Source organism: Cebus imitator, unplaced genomic scaffold (assembly GCF_001604975.1).
Source record: "Cebus imitator isolate Cc_AM_T3 unplaced genomic scaffold, Cebus_imitator-1.0 Scaffold507, whole genome shotgun sequence".
NCBI lineage: Eukaryota > Metazoa > Chordata > Mammalia > Primates > Cebidae > Cebus > Cebus imitator.
The window spans coordinates 736,002-754,195 of NW_016107822.1; the positions used below are offsets into that span (position 1 = coordinate 736,002).

An 18,194-nucleotide genomic window follows, 5' to 3' on the forward strand; every position below is an offset into this window, starting at 1 on the left:
TTAGGATACCCTGAAGCCTCAGAGACAAAGCTAAGATCCTAAAGAATGCTGTTGATTGGTTCTACTCTAGATTTAAATAATCAAATTTAACACTTTTAAGGATATGAGTCAATCTACCCCAAGCAAGTACCTCCAACAAAATAAAAGCTTATACAAATGTTTTCATTTTTCAAGCATAACATATCTTGTCTCAGGATTCTTCTAAAACTATTATACTACCTAGGATGTAAGTTGGATGTTTCATTGGATGTTTCAATGTTAATTATTTGTACCAAAAAAAATTATTTTATGAAAATTTTAGAACTCATAATTGTAAAGTTAATATTTAAATACATTATTTGTTCTCTAGCTATGGTTTTGGTATTAACAAACCATTATCTAAGTATTTACAAATTAAAATCTCCTTATTTAATATTTTCTTGCTAATAGAAAGCAAAAGAAACTTTATAAAAACTCCAAAATGATAATGCCTAAAACTGCTTAGCTTCCTTAAATCTCATTTCAAAAGGTGCATGGGTTCTTTGTTTCATATTTAAATTAATATTATTTATAGAATATTATGTGGAGAGTTATAATTCTATAAAGTTTCCATTTGGGCAAAAGTATAATCACTTAAGGACTAGTTTTTCAAATAAAACTGAGAGCTACTTCAAAATTATTTTTTAAGAGGGATAAAAATGTCTCATTTGTTGCTGTGGTTCAGGATGTTTGGTAGTAGTTTAGTGTGAAAGATGAAGCAACTGTGATGTAGGGGTTTTTGGGGAAGGGGAATTCAGCACACAAGAAGGGAAAAATAGGAAAATCCTTTGGTGGGTAGACAGTTCTCAGCTATTGAAGACTATGCTGGGCCAGAAAAGTCTATCAGCTGAAAGTATTCCTAGGGGAGCAGGAAGCAAAGGAATTGTATCTGTCACAATCCATTCTCATGGATCTACTGGCAACAAAGAATCTTCGATTGGAGGAAGAGGTGGAGAAACAAAAGCCTGGTAGCAAAAATGGCATTCTAAGTCCAGAGTAATAAAAATAATATTTTCAGATAAAGGCTGATTTTGTGTGTGTATGTGTGAAAAACCTTATGGGGAATGCTCTCTGCCAGATGTTCTAGTTGGAAAACATGTTGTGATACAATGGATTTTTATTTTTATGCTGGTGATTCTTTCTTAAAAAGTCAACAATCAGTTCATCTCATTCTGAATATTTATATTTCTCTTTTTTCAATTCTTTTTCTACAATATGTATTTCACTCTGAACTGGGCACATTTAGCTTTTCATTGGTCATTTCCAATTTTGCTCTCCTGGCTGGTTCTTTAAAAGCCTGAAATCAGTTGATTCTCACCTTACATTAAAACAAACATAGTTAAGCTTTCCAAGAATTATGCATGTTTTGCTTCAATTGGTTTAAGTTGTGTAGCATGCTGTATTTTATACCTATAAAGTTTGTAACTGAGAGGAAACTTTTGCTCTAAAACAAGATTACTATTTTTTAAAAAGTCTAATGATTGTCACCTCTGTTATCATCTCCTAAGGAAATGCACAGATATCAGTAGCTAGGTCCCTTTTGTTTTAGGTAAGCTCAACTTCTCCAGAAGAAACTCAAAAGAAAACTCCAAGGCAGTCCATAAAATTTTTGTGGTGTTAGTGTCCATCATTTTGCCTTTTGTCTTACTGAACCAAACTATACAAAACAGCCATCTAACAACAAACCAAAGTATGTCACCTGAGACCAAATGTGCACCTGCTAACCGAGACTGTCCTTGGCAAAGCAAGTCAAATGGGGAGGGAAAGTAATGTAAGGAACAAGTGTCCCTATGTTACTGCCCTTGCCCTCTTCTCTTAATTTTCACTTTTTTGTGCCCCCTTGTAAAATTATAATTCTTTTTTTCAATGTCTCATTCTTCTCTTCAGGGTGCTCTTTCCAGTTTGGGTTCAGCCTTGCTTCCAGCTTAAAAATGTTTAACATTCAAGAGACTGGATTTATCATAATTGGATTCATCTTAAGTCTTCTATTCCACTGCCAGTACTTTATTCTTCTATTCCACTGCCAGTACTTTAACCAGGCTATATCATCTCTTTCTTATTGGGCAATTTACCCAATAATGGTTCTTGTAAAGTTGATAATTCAGTATCCTATTTTTTATCCTCTTTTACTAGTGGCCTGAAACACAAAAATCTAAAAAGAGTTTTTACAGAATGCAATGGAATTAAAGAAGAAGTCGACCACAGGAAAACTGTTATCAGAGAAAGTATTCTCACTCTAGAAGAAAGTTTGAGTAGAGTGCATTCGGTAGAAAAAAATAAATTCCTTTACTTTTATTTCCATCTTTCCAAGGTGCACTTTACTAGAGAACTCTATTTAAAGTCAAGCATATTTTTTAAAATCTTCCATAATTGAAGCTTTTATTTTTCACCCATTAGTTTTCTCTTGGTTTGTAAAATTACTAGTAAATGAAATGTGGGTGATCATTTCTATGTGTATTTATAATACACCTTCCTTATATTCTCCCCCAAATGCTGACACCTGTTGCAGATGTTCAGCTTTATTTTGTCTAGCCTTCGAGTTTAAATTGAGCTATGTAGACAGATACATGTTTAAATCTGAAGAATTGTATACAGATACTTAATTCCCTTGAAAGTATCATAAGAACTCAATGTGTCAAAAAATCACATCCAACTAGTAGTCTCCTTTTTAACTGAATAGAAATGCATTTTATATATGCTAAACCTGTGGTCAACTTTTAGATGTATGGGAAACGCACACCGTGGGAAGATCCTTCAAAGTGGGTGCTTGACACATACCCATGGAGCTCAGCATCTCTGCCTCAGGAGAGCCCAGCCTTACTTCCGCTGCGACCAGAAGATGTTGGATATGAAAGCTGCACATCCACTAAGGAAGCCACAACCTCAAAGCACATCCCACAAACTGACACAGAAGGAGATCCCCTGGTAAGAATCTTGATGTTCATTTCTTCCTGTAGAATATGACTAAGTGTGTACTCATCAGTATTTAGTCACTTCTATCAAAGACATTTGTTATCCTAGGCAACATTTGGAACAGTTGTAACCCTGTTCTCTTTGGCCTGCTTTCATTGGATGATAATCTTAAAATGAAAACCAAACTTGTATGTTTAAAAAGAATCAAGAAACATTACAACCTGAATGAATTCTTAGACTATAATTCTTCCCTGATTAAGCATCAAATTGTATATGTAATTAAATATGATTTTTAAATGGCATGACTCAATTCAATAAGCATTTGAGAGAAAACTCAATATTGTTCTTAAATTGAAAAACAAAAAATTATGGTGTAATGTACACATGGAGAACTAAAAAATATTTTGCCTATATCAACTAACCTGACTAACATTATAGAATGGCTGTTCTGTTCCCTGCTATAGAGAAGGATAACCTGACTTGGAAATCAAATGGAAGTTATGATTTATTTACTTTTTAAAACAGTAGAATAATTGAAATAAAAGTTTGTAAAACTCTAAAGTATGAATATTCTGAAAATATTAAGTATATAGAATTAGGAAAAAACACTTTTTATATATCTATTTTTTATTTGTATAGTTTACTTTCAATATATTGATATCAAATGTAAAGTGTTATTAGCTCACCATTCTATGACTAAAGAGCTTATTGGACTTGTACAACCAATACAGAAAGAAAAGATACAGGTACTAAAATAAAAGTCATTATGTTGCTTAAATCAAACAAACACAAAACAGAAATAATTAAAAATAATAACCTATGACTATACCTAAGGACATAAAATCACTTGATATTTTAGGGAATACTCTTACACTAACAACCTTGACACATACACACCATCATCATCTCAGCTAATCATTCTTAACATTTTGGGAGTTTCTTGTGGAAAATCTGATAAACTTTCAATATCCTCTCCCCAGAAAAATGCACAGACACTGAAAATTGGGCATACAATTTTAAGACTTTCATAAAATTACTGAAGTATATACATAGACCTACTTAGAATCCAGGGATTTCCTATTGATTTCTGACCTAGACAATATATTCCTTAAGAGCCCAGACTTATAATTTTATAACATGGTACATGGCCTTTTAGGTGATACACAGTTAGAAATCAACAGTGGTGGGGAAATTAGTTTGGATCCAGCATAATTGTGAGCATACACTAAATAATTGCTGATAGAATGATTAATAGAGTAAATATAAGCTTTAGAATATGAGTATGGATTATGTTATCTGAATTCCTCAAAAAGTCCGGTCCTACTGTTGCAGTTTTTATATAATGTGTTTGTTTTATAAGGAGAGGTGTTTATAAGATTTGTTCTCAGTTTTAGTCTGTAGAGTATTAAACCCTTAGGAAATGCTCCCAACTTTCCCAACTCTCATAGTTCGGGTCAGCTAATTCCATAAAGCACCCTTTTTCCTGGTTCTGAATGCACTTGTCTTCTAGTACAAGAAAGAAATTCAAGGTTTCCCTTTCTGGCATGAGAATTGGATTAAAAAATTCCTGGTTCCTAACCCGGTGCACTATTTAACATCTTAAGAAACAGGGTGTTAGGATGTCTTGTATGCTAAATGGTAAGACATCATCTAAAACTAAATCTTTGGATCAGGCATTCTCTGATTTAAAAAATAAATATTTTCTATCTGTTTTTATTTCTATATATTTCTGTAATTACTAACATGAAGCCAACATATATTTTCAGCCATTCTAAATCAGAAATCCTAGAAAACATCCACTATTTAGGGTAAGAAATCACCATAGCAATGAGTATGGCAAAGAAACAGGAAAGAAGAGAGGAGAGACTTTCTGAATCTGAACGAGGATGCAAGTTTTTGGTATATCTCACATTATTTTAAAACTACAAGGTGTATTCATGATTAACAACAAATGAATGTTAATGAGTCTGTCCTTGGTGCTATGATCTGGTGATCAGGAGATAAATACGGTATTATTTCTGATCTCAAGAAGCTTAAATTCCAGCAGTGAAGAGAGGCTTCTACCTATATAAAGTGCAGTAACATAATAGAGGTACATGTTAGGTAAAATTGTGCATTCATTGAGGACACAGTTAGAATACATTTTTACAGAGGAGATGCTTGAGCTGGATCTTGAGTGATTAATAGGAGTTCACTATATGGTTGGAGGGAAAACATCCAAAATTAAAGAAATAGATTATAAAACACTAGAGGACAGTATAATAAAAATGGTGAGTTTAGGGAACAATACACCAGTTGGTGGTAGGAATTAAAACTATGGGAGTATACAATTGCTAGATCATTCTGACCTTGTTATCATTGCAGAAAGTCAAAACTTTATCACACCGACAGTGGGAAGCATCAAAGGGGTTTGAGCCATGATTTACCTAGTTAGATCTGCAGCTTTTAAATATCACTTTAGAAACAGAGTAGAGAAAGGACAGATTGAAGAAGATAGGATGCAATCTGGAAGCTTAGCAGATTTGTAAGTAGCAGTGATGATAAAGACTTGATAACCATGTTAGAAATGATAAACATTAGATTTATGACTTATAGATGTCCTCTTCCATTTAATGTTGCTGTAACAGAATACTTGAGGCTGGGCAATTTGTAAAGAAAAGAGGTTTATTTGGCTCATGGCTCTGGTGGTTGGAAAGTCTAGGATTGGGCAGCTACATCTGGTGAGAGCCTCATTCTGCATGAACTTATGGTGGAAAGTGGAAGAGGAGTGGGAGTGTGCAAAGAGATTGCATGGTGAGAGAAGAAACAGACTCTTTTTAACAACCTGCTCTCACACAGGAACTAATTCATTCCCTCTAGAGTGAGAACTCACTGACCTCCAACCAGAATGGCATTAATCTGATCATGAAGAATATGCCCCCATGACTCAACACCTCCCACTAGGCTTCACATCCCAACACTGTCACAATAGGTATAAAACTTCAACAAGAGTTTCGGAAGGGGCATGTTATATGCAAACTGTAGCATGAGTATGGGGAAGAAGCAGGAAGAAGAGGGGAAAAATATTAATACACTTTGGAGGATTCTGATGTATCATTATAATGACTAAATTATACATAATCTTCTCTCGTAATCCACCTTGATTTGAATGCACAAAATAATACTATGCAAGGGTAAAGTAAATCACACTCTATACCTTTATTATGAATCTGAGATGTGGACTATATTACAATGGAACATATTTACTATATGGCAAAATTAAGACTTTAATAATAATACTATTAAACAATAAAACTTTTACAACATCCAGCATTCAAGTGATTTTAAATTTTGTGTCTAATATATAGTCGTATCATTTTAAACAGATATTATTTACCATTTCTACTCTTACTAAATCACCAGGATGCTCAACACTCAGTTTTGTTTTACAGATCAGTTTCATCCAAATGCTTGAACATATAGGCAACTGCTAATGAGTGGTAGATTGATAAAAGAAATTGGAAAAAAAGAATATGAATGGACATAAAAGTAGGAAGGTGGGGGTTTGAGTGAGAGAACAGAGTAGGAGAGAAAGAAACTATGTTGAAGGAGGCATTTGATTTTCTTGGCTTACTGAGTTTGAGAAGTTATCACTATTTATTTCATAACCTTATGTAGCTTACTTAATAAGTTCAGAAAGTTAGATTGAAAATTAGGTTAAAACAAATTGTCCTGAAGACTATTAAAATGAGTTCAAATTCCTTTTGTCAGAACGGAATTCTTGCTGAAACGGGTGATTACCAGTTTATCATTTATTTCACAAGCATTTATAAAGCACACATTTAAAAAAAAAGAAAAAGTCCATTTCTAACAGTAGCACTCCAGAGCTGTCAAGATTCAAGCAATGTGACTTTTTATTTTATAATACATGGAAATGCTAGCTGCCTTTCTCCCCAGGTGCTTTCATGCATATGTCCCTTTTACGAGAACAAACATTACCATTCTCCTATAAGGCTGGGAAATGAGACAGCTGCTATTGTTCCAAATGATGGTTTTTGTTTTCGGTGATATATCAATCATATTTTAGCCAGAAATCCAACTACACAAACTTGACAGTAATTCTTTCCTTCTCCCTCTTCAAACACTCACGGTTCGCTTCATTCAGTCACCTCCTCCCGAGGTCAGCTCCTAAACAGCAGATGGTGTGCTTGTGTGCAGCAGCTGGCTTCATTCCACTCCATCCCTTCCTTCTCTCAAGGGACTGTGCGTGTGTGCCTGTGTGTGCATCTGTATGTGTATGAACATTCACGACTTTCAGTTGCCATTCAATGCTTTCTGCTTCTCCCAGCCAAAAAGCTGGGAAGCTTGGCGTACTTTCCAGCAATGAACCCAGATGTCCAGCTGTGATACAGTTTCCTTTCCAGTCTCCCTGCTGGAGCAGTATTCATTCACAACCCCAAATAAAAGAGTTTTCTAGAGGCCCTATTTTGTCCTTCTGGTTTGGTGTTGTAGTCATGTTTGGGAGAAACAGTGTAGGAGCCAGTGACAATGAGTAAAAATCTAAAATTGTTTTCCCGTGTCACTTGGATGGGATAAGGCGCCTCTTCAGTGTGGCTCAGGGCCTTGATTTTTATGGGCTGGCTTACTCAATGCATCATTGCCAACATCGATGTCTCTTTTTTTTGTTTCTTCAGATGAATATGCTAATGAAACTTCAAGAAGCAGCCAATTACTCGAGCACACAAAGCTGCGACAGCGAAAGCACCAGCCACCATGAAGACATTTTGGATTCATCTCTTGAATCTACCCTCTAGAGGATGAAAAAAGTTAGGGGAAAAGACTGCTTTTAAAAAAAATGTTTAAAAAGAAAGGTATTTTCACTAAACCACTGCCAGTATAAAAGCACCCTATCAAGGGCCCTGACCCAGAGTTGTGGTCTCCAAGGAGGCAGCAGAACTAAGTCTGAACCACCGAGATGCTAAATTGCAATGGAAGCTTAACTTTAATTTCTAAGCATTTTTTTATATCTGTGGAGTAGTAGAAGGCTCCATTACTCAACTGGAAAGGACCCTGATGACAGGGCAACTGAATAGATTGCACATGGGATAGCCAAACTGGACTTTCTTTGTTTCCTCTTTAAAAGTTTACAATGCAGACCATTTTTTTTGTCCTTTCCTTTTGTTTCCTCTGAGGGGCTGTTCTTCCCCAGGCAGGGTCCATCCTTCTGATCCGTCCAACCTCCTTTGTGCCACACGGTGCTGGTCCCAGTGCTTCAGTAGTGTTTGTATTGTGCGCTCACCCCATTCCAGAACAAATCCAAGAGGCCAGTCCTCCATAAGCACAAATGGAATTGTGCAACCACCAGAAAAACACTACTATGGCAAACTGGAAAAGTGCCAATTTAATTCTAACTGCCATGTTCTCATGATGTGCTCCACCAACTTTTTAGTACATGAGTCACCAGTTTTATAAGGTTGTTTTTACCACAGTGGTCTTTTTAAACCACCTGCCCACTCCCTTAACAAGAGTTTTATACCAATTATTAGTCAACACTGACAAAAGGCTTTTTTAGGGCTTTATTTGTTTGAGCCTTTTCAGTGAAAGAAGGAACATTTCCTATGGTGCTGTCTCACTGCCTTAAAACAGATTTCTACAACAGTTTAACAGTTGGTTTAAATCCTAAACCATTGGTAATTTCCACTGTCTTTTCATTTACAATCAAGCAACACCAGTTAACACAGTAGCCTCATCTCTATATATCTTTCTCTCCTTTTTTTTTTTTTGAACAAATGGATAGGAGAAAGATCAGTATTTTTAACCTTGTGAATAGATTGTGTTGCCTATCCTCCAAAATATTAAAATAACCCAGAAACGCTCTTTGACCGTCACTTAAAAGCTAAGACATGGTGAAATTCCATCCAGTTCTAAGTGAAAGAATTTCAGAAGGCAAGAGATTTTGAATTATCATCCAGCAGGGCTGGAAGCACTAGATGCAGCATGAGCACAACTATTCGGCTTTCCTTCCCTATTTTTTTTAATTAGTTTTGACGCATGTTGTTTTGATTGCTATTGTTGTACATGAGAAATTCAGCATTAAAGAACACTGAAGCAGTAAAGTCACTGTGGAAGAGGAAGCGTTTATACTGTAAAAGAAGGTTAGATTTGCACAGTCTACTGGGTAGGTATTGTAAATAATAATTTTTAAAACTTGCACAAATCGAAACAAACACAAACAAAAGTGTATTTTATCCTGTTGGTGTTAAGAGGTGTTTCACTTGCTGAGATTTCCTGTACATTGCAAACAAATACAGAATGCAAACCCTCAAAGCTGTTATTATCTGGTGTGTTTGTCCTGTATTTACAGTTGTTATGACTATGCAGGAGCTATCAGTGCTAGAGTGAGCATGCTTCAAAACTGTACATGAAGCCAATATATTTTTGGATAAGTAAAACTGTCTGAAAGTACATCTGTCATGGCAGGCTTTAAAGAGAGTGCATGAAAACTGATCAGTCATTGGAGAAGTTACCACTATACACAAAGGACAGGTTTTAAGTTTACGAAACCCAAGGGCTAGGCCATGGTATAGACTTGTTCTATGAGTGTGTGAAAATGTGTTGCTTTTAGGACGTGTAATTGGTGCTACTCTCTGTGACCACCAATGGGTCAGTTGCTTAGAACACCACCACCACCACAAAACATCTGTGCAGTTTTCAGAGTGTCACTAAGTCTACAGGTCCTTTCTCGGTGCTATTGCCCTAAGGGAAATCCGAACTGGATTTATGCACATAGAATTGTTACCCTGACTTTGAAGCCTCAAACATGGATCAAATCTGTTGTGAAACATCAGTATATGTAGCTGGATGAGTGACTAGTTGCCCTTGTATAATATGTGATCAAAGAAAATTGCTAATCTTTCCCTGCCATTTTGAGAAACACAGTCCAGACATGAGCATAAACAGAATTTCCTGCAATACATCCCAGTAGGTCCACCTAGTTTACAACTTAAACTAGTTTGTGAAACATTTGTCTGTATACATTTTATATTTTGTACATTTTGATGTAACATATCATGTAAATAGGCAGAAACAGTGAAATAAATCATCTGAAAAGTTTTGTAGTCTTTGTAAAGCCCCAACAATAAGTACTTGGTGTCAATGGACTTAACTGGATGATGTATTTTCTATTGGTTTATTGTTCCTCTAGCTTGTAAACCAGCTTGCATATATTTTTTTGCAAATGTGCACCCTGTATCCGTCTAAATTATTACTTTGCCATTAAAGTGGAATTATTTATTGACAACATGGTGTGGTGTCTATGTATGGAAGAAAGTGAATAATTATACACCAAGAAGTGTCAAGCTTTAAAATGTTGCTTGCACTATTAATATGACTTCAATAGGACTATATGCAAATTTATATTTTATAACCATCATAAAAAGGGCTTCAAAGCTTTCAAGTAAATAAAGGTAATTGGTTTAACTTTTTAAATGATAATTATTCAGTGAATGTTTCAGAAAACTCTGAATAGTTTTCCTAAATACCCAATGATAAAATAAGAATATAAAATAAGATGTTGAGATTCACTGAGTCAAATTAACTCAATAAATGTTTGTTTGTTTTTATTCCATTAAATCCTATTTTGAAATTTTAGCTCTAAACATTATTTTAAAGCAAACTAATTCTTTGGGTAGTAGTTTATGTTTTTTTAATAGAGAAGATTATAAAAGAAAAAAGAATCCCTTTTAAAATTATGATTTCTTTTAAAGTAGCTTGGAAATCTCTTTAACCTCAGTAATTGGAATATATATTTGTGATGGTATAAGTAGGATTTTAATTCTAAAAGCAGGAAAACTTCTGAATTAGAATAGTTATAGAGCAAAGAAAGAAAGGTATTAGTTAAAACAGACTAATCACCCATAATGGATTATAATCAGTGCATTTGTTCCTTTACTCAGTTTGGGAGATAAGGGAATTTCCATAATTCATCTTGTTCAGATAAACATTGAATTAAGCCAAAACTTCAATACAGTCCTGCTAAATACAATTTCAGGCTGCCTAAGTATAAATCCCAACATGTCATTCTTTGTGTGACCTTGGCCAATGTACTCAAACTCTGTGTGCCTCATTTTCCTCACCCATAAAGTGATGATAATAATAGTATCTGGCTCTCACAGATTACTCTGAAGATCATATGGGTTATTACACACAAACTCCTTGAACAGTGCCTAGCCCTCCGTAAATTGTAACTTCCTGAACAACAATTGTAACAAAACAAAATATATTTATATTTTTTTCAAACATTCTTGAGAATAAGATGTCAATAAATTTAAGGTTTTGAAAGAATATATATTTTAACTCAATTTCCTAATTTTTAAAATGGACATAGAAATAGTACTTACTCATAGGGCTGTGAAGAGGATTGAGTTTAGGTCTGTAAAGTACTCAGAATAATAGCTATCACTCAAGAAATTTTCAACAATTATTAGCTTCTATATTAACACTGCCATTACAATAAATGAATAATATCAGTAATATACTCAGGATTCAACCTACTCATCTATAAAATGAGATTATTATAGTATCTACTCATAAGATTAGTTTGAATAATGAATATTTTAAAATACGTAAAATACTCAGAAAAGATTCTGTCCTGGCTTAAATGTTACATAAGTGTTAGTTGTCATTCTAATATGTGCCAGGCAACTTTCTTAGGAATCAGAGCCATTGAGATGCAGGCTATGGTCCTACAGGATTTAACATTTAGTAGAATTGAGTCTTTGTCCCCTTCACTTTTTACTATAATGAATCCCTAAGTTCCCTACTATAAGGATGCCTATTAAAAGCCCAGTGAATAGTCCACTGAAAAATTGAACAGGATATATTTTCAGATTCTGATAGAATCAATGATACCAGTGAATTATGTTTATATTTGGAGAAATACAAGTACCCTCTTTATTTCAGGCCTTGGACTTTCACAGTAAAGAAAGAAAAATATCATCTTTATAAACAATAGGCCACCTTAAAAATGTCTAGTTCTATGTCTTTAATCAGTGAAGATGTTTAAAAGGAAGCTTCAATTGTGTTTTTATTTTGTTTTGCCTTTTGGGGAGGTATACCAATTAACAGGCAAAATATTGCATTGGTGAATTAACTATTTTTTTTAATTCAGTGAATATGATTTGGATGTCATTAAGAGGATCTCTTCTCTACATAAAGTATACATTATCTCTCAATTACCCAGGAGCTCATCAATAAGAAAACACATTCATAGAAATTAAACAGAGCACATTCTAAACATTTTAGAATTTAGAATTCTTTAATAACATTCTAGAATTTTATTAGAGAAAAATGAAAGTTCTCAAGCTTTATTTTCCATGAAATTGTAAAAGAGAATGCTAATATCAAATAAATCTTTCAGAATCGTTGGAATTTTTATTTTATTTTTTGAGACAGAGTCTTGCTCTGTCACCAGGCTGGAGTGCAGTGGTACAATCTGTGCTCACTGCAACCTCCACCTCCTGGGTTCAAGTGATTGACCTGCCTCAGCCTCCTGGGTAGCTGGGACTACAAGGGCCCACCACCATGCCCAGCTAATTTCCTTTTGTATTTTTAGTAGAGATGAGATTTCACCATGTTGCCCAGGATGGCCTTGATCTCTTCACCTTGTGATCTGCCCTTCTTGGCCTCCCAAAGTGCTGGGATTACAGGCATAAGCCACTGCACCTGGCCTATCATTGTAAATTTTAACACTTGAACTTAATATTCCAGAAAAGCATGGTAGAGTTGAAGATAACAGAGTAGATACTTTTTATATTGATTACATGTAAAAATAGTAATATTGCCAATATATGAGGCTATATTAACTATAGTATTAAAATTAATTCATCTGATTCTTTTTGTTTTTTGTTTATTTATATTTTTTGAGATAGAGTCTCACTCTGAAACCCAGGCTGGACCGTAGTGTCATGATCACGGCTCATTGCATCCTTGACCTCCCAGTCTCAATCAATCCTCACACCCCAAACCCTCCAAGTAGCTGGAACTACAGGCACATACCACCACACTTGGCTAATTAAAAATTTTTTTTTTTTTTGCACAGACAAGGATTCACTATGTTGCCCAGGCTTGTCGTGAACTCCTGGGCTCAACAGATGCTCCCACCTTGGCTCCCTACAGTACTAGGATTACAGGCATGAGTCACTGCACCTGGCCTTTAATGTGGCTGCTACTGGAAAATCAAAAACAGTGCTTATATTTGTAGCTTGCTTGATATTTCTATTAATGCTGCTATAGACTCATCTTCACAAAATATAAATGTGATCATCTCTCTCATCTCTTTTGTATTTTGTTTTTAAAAATAAGATTCAAATACCAAAGGACAACAGTTCCATACTTAAATTGAATCTTGCTTATCCCTTGGCTTCCTTTTATCACCATGTCCACCACCCCCATTTTTATACATTAGCCTAATTGTAGAACCTAGAAGTAACTGTTGAAACAAATAACAACAATAACTTTATAACTTCCCAGACACGTAGCTATGAGCATATGTCAAAGTTTTGTTATAATCTTGCAGCATGCTAAAGTCTCTAGGAGGCCAATTTAAAAGTTTCTCTTAAATAGAGACAACTATAGAAAAAGGAAATTAGGCAAAAAAGAAAAGAAAATGTATTTATCCCCAAAGTCTTGACTGTCAGATAAGTGAGTGAGTGACCAGTTCCTTGGGACAAAGGTCATCTCATAATTAAACAGTTATCTTAAATTGCCAAATGTTTTATCACAAATCAAATGTATTGAATAAAGGAGATTACAAACTACATCAAGCGATATATAATGCTTTGTTCCAGACCAGGTTTGATAAAATATTTCCTTTACAGTCATTTCCTTTCTCTTACCCCAAGACCTTCATACAGTCTCAAATGTCATTTCCTTAGACAAACCTTTCTGATCCCTCAGACTAGGTAAAAAAAAAAAAAACTATGTTATTTTCTTTTCCACTAATATCAAAATAAATATATATATGAAATATTATGGAATTATATTCCAGAAAAATATGTACACAATTATTCCATATAATATTGTGGAATAAAAATATTTCTGAACATGGAGACCACAACTGAACTTTATCATATGTTAAGCAAATACATTAAATTTGAGCTGAATGACTTTTACAGGTGTAGCGCTTCCTGGGAAGCCAGATTAGTAATTAGAATGCTGATTGGTGACCAGGGAAGAAGCAAGGAACTTGAGGACTAGAGTTATTTAAAGCACTGCCTCATGCTTGGGAAGTTTTTTTCTCCTTTAGATATAATGTGTTCCATACTTTCTATCAAGTTTTCTTTTTCTTTCAGCTTTTCAAGTTTTTTTTTCCTTTTTTTTAAGACACCTTAGTTATATATGGTACAATGTAAATGTGTGGGGTTTTCTGGGGAAACAAAGAAAATACATCAAGCGTAGAAATGTAATACTAGAGCCTAGAAGACAGGTGGTGGCTGGAAAACTCAAAATAGGAATCTTTGGCAGAAATGAGAAGTGAAGATGTGAATTTCACTTTGGGATGATCCCCCACAAGACAGACCTTCACCAAGAAGAGGCTGAGAATAGAACTTGAAGAATATGGTGAGAATCTTTATCATTCTTTTAGCTTTTATTTGTCAATTTGCCTAATATATTTGTGCACATTTAATGCAACATTTATAAAGGAATATAAGGGGAAAACCATTGAATTAAGAGTCAGAAAAATGTGTATCCTCGTTATATTTTGTGATTTCTGCTAGAAAAATCATCTGATCCATTTATGTTCTTGCAGATTTTATACCCTAAGATGATGACAGATATTAAAATTCACCCAATATCACCGGAGTGGTTCTATATATTTTTTGTGATATAAATAATGTGTATCTATTTTCAGGGAAGAGTAAAACGTCTAGGTATCTGGTAATAGCCCAATCAAAAACACTTGAGTACAATTGTATTCAGCGTGGTCTGATCCTAACCTGATAAGCTGTGCAGAGGCAGCTGAGCATATAAGCGGGTTTTGCAGGGTGATGTTCAAGGGGTATGAGCTGGACCAAACGCCTTATAGACTCTTTGACTGTAGTAGAGTGGCCATTTGCCTAATATTAACAACTCTTGACGGGGAGGGGATGCCTACTGCCCAGGCAAAATTCTTCCCTGATTATCTATTTACATTCCCTGGTTCAACCCTTCCTCTGGTTACTGCAGAATGTAGGCCTAGGGATTCTCTTCAGCTTCTTACTGGTGGTGCTAGGATGAGGCATGAAGCAATGCTACACAGAAGCCAGGTTTTGGTGGAACTTCTGAGGCTGAAAGCCAGCTCTATGAAGAGCTAGAGTCAGGTAGATGGCATTTGGAGAAAAAGTCTCCAAACTGGCTACCACAAAAAAGCTAGAGAAGAATCTTTTCCAATATTAGTGGTTTATCAAAGGAGGGAAATTCACCTGGACTATATCCCCATGGTGAGGTTTTATGATTTTAGACTAGAGCAGCACTTTCAGTAGAAATATGAGTGCTATATATGCAATTCATTTTATTTTTAGAGCAAGGCTCTCACTCTCTTGGGCAGGCTTGAATGCAGTGGCTCAATCAGAGTTCACTGTAATTTTGAACTGAATTCAAGCAATCCTCCTGCTAAGTAGGAGTAGCTGAGACCAAAGGCGTGCATCACCATGCCTTGATAAAATGCAATTTTAAATTTTCCAGTAGCCACATTGATAAAAGTAAAAAGAAAGAGGTAAAATTAATTATGATATATTTTATTATCTGAGTATATTACGAAATTAGCATTTCAACATAAAATCAAGCTAAAATACTTCTAAATAAGATTCTTTAAATATTTTGCATGCTTTTTTCTTTTTGTGTGCTAAAACTTCAAAATCTAGCATGTATATTACACTTAAAGCTAATCTGAATTCATACATTAAATTTTCATCAGAACAATTTGATCTGTATTTAGAATTGAAAATATTTACAGTTGATAGATTGGCATGCCTAAGTTGTTTCAAATACACCTAAAATAAATTAGCAGTTTCAAATGTAAACTTAGGTAATTACTATGAAATAAAGCTGAAAATTGTGTTCCTAAATTGATATAGTCATCAAATGCTAATCATCCACATGTGCCCAGTGATTGCTACTAAATAGCGTAGCTCCAGCCACACTTGGTAAGCAGCTTTCTCAGATCACTTGTAAAGCATCTTCCCAGCTGAAAGTGCTACCCTGGGGCTTTGACTTGGAACTTTTTCAGCTTACCTAATACAGAGACAACATACCTGGTCTCCGTCATACCCAGTGCTGGCTTCTAGTGGTTCATTCTAACTACTGCAGGGATTCTATTACCCTTCTTTATTCCCAAGCTTCAGTAGAGATCACATTGGTCCAGCTTTTCTAACATTTTCCCTTAACTTCAATTATTAGGTAAAAACACATGGACTTCATAATAAATATGTCCACTGCTTCTCCAGAAAAACTCATCAAAATTTTAGATATGTAATTGTCTTACTCTGTAATCCCAGGACAAAAGTTACCTACCGTCTTAGTCTATTTGAGCTGCTGTAACAAAATACCATAAACCATCAGCGGGGCGGGTGGAGGGGGGTGTTATAAACAACAGAAATGTATTTCTCTCAGTTTTGGAGGCTGGGAAGTCCAAGACCAAGACTCTGGCAGATTTAGTATCTATTGAGGCCCCATTTCCTCATGGAGAACGGTCTTCTAGCTGCACCCTATCATGAGTGAAGGGATAAGAGAGCTCTCTAGGATCTCTCGTGTAAGGGCACCCAACCTATCCATAAAGACTCTGCCCTCAACACCTAATCACCTACCAAAGCCCCCACCTATTAATACCATCATAGGGTAGGGTTAGGATTTCAACATATAAATTTTGTGGGGACACAAAAAGTTGGTCCATGACACCTACTCATTCTACATTTGGATTAAAAAGACCCTTCTCAAATATTCTTTTGCATGATAGAAATGATTCTCTTCTCTAGATTAAAAAGTAAAAGGAACAGTATAAAACACAGCTACCCAAAGCCATTTGAAATCCAATAATAACTCCCAGAACAAGATAGATCACCTCTGTGACTTATCAATAAATACAAAGAGATAATGTTTAAAAAGCAGAATAAGAGAGAAAAAAATCTACAGATACACTCAAAATGGACATGCAGACTGAATATGACAAATATGAAGCAGACTAAAGTAGTACTTTTCCTGATGTTGATAAAATGCCACACAGCGCTGTCAGCTGCTTCCGTCCGCATTCCCTGTTCACCAAACAACATGCTAATTGCTAATATGATTTCCTAAGAACCCGCAAAACCTGTAAGGCTACTTCTAAAATGTAATGCTTTTTCTTATATATTATTTTCCTTACATATTAAAATGTAGTAGCTATTTCTTTCCAAAATCAAAAACTCCATATTTCCTCAACAATACACATTTTCTTTAATATCTGCTATTAGAAATTTTGCTCACCTGCAGAAGCCATAGGGCTGACTATAGAAAACATGCTGTAAGTAATCCCTCTGTGAATGCAATACAGTCATTAGCCTTTTTTTCTTCAGTGTGCCCTTTAGCTATTTGCTTTTTTTTTTTTTTTTTTCATCATCAACTGAGAGTTTTAGTAACTAGCTGGAGAAAAAGAAGTCTATTATACTAGGGTCACATTAGAAATTTGAAATTATTAATATCCCCAATACACAGTTGCATTCGGATTTAAGTAAAATAATTATCCCATCAAATAACATTATAATTGGTACTAATGCTATCTAAATTGCCAACTCGAAAATAAAATGTTTATATGCCATTAGCATAGAACAATAGTGGAGGAAAGTTTCTGGGTGACCAGCTGGTGTACTAACTACATGAGGGCGGACTCCCACATTACTCCTGCAGGACACCACGGATTTGCAGTCTGCTCTGGAAATTTCCTTCTCTCACAATAAATTGCAAAAGATATGCAAGACCTCAAGAGAACTAGAAAATGGATCCTGTGCAAACAGATGGAAACATTTCTCCAGCCAAGCAAATATTGATACTGTTAGAATCAGACCTACAGTTACTGTGTGACCATTAATTTCAAAGAAAAGTCAAGTTTCAGATCTCAACAACATCAGGCAAGAGTGGATGAGAAGTTTGAAAATAATCATAAGAAAATGTCACAAGTAATTCCGTTTTTTAGGAAATCAACCTAAATATTAATTTTAAAACAAAAACAAAAACAAGCTGGGCACAGTGGCTCACACCTGTAATCCCAGCAC

At 35.1% G+C, this 18,194-nt stretch overlaps 1 protein-coding gene across 7 annotated transcripts in view; it reads left to right on the top strand.

Moving 5' to 3' along the window:
* NAV3 (neuron navigator 3) overlaps nucleotides 1-10,210 on the top strand; it is a 618,166-nt gene extending 607,956 nt beyond the window's left edge. For 6 of the 7 annotated variants that reach the window (XM_017513855.1, XM_017513856.1, XM_017513857.1 and 3 more), the window contains 2 exons: nucleotides 2,740-2,943; nucleotides 7,605-10,210. In XM_017513855.1, the coding sequence (XP_017369344.1) occupies nucleotides 2,740-2,943; nucleotides 7,605-7,724 (324 nt within the window). In that variant the 3' untranslated portion in view covers nucleotides 7,725-10,210. The remainder of the gene's footprint in view (nucleotides 1-2,739; nucleotides 2,944-7,604) is intronic. The other variant, XM_017513861.2, reaches the window with a different exon arrangement.
* The last annotated feature ends 7,984 nt before the right edge of the window (nucleotides 10,211-18,194 follow it).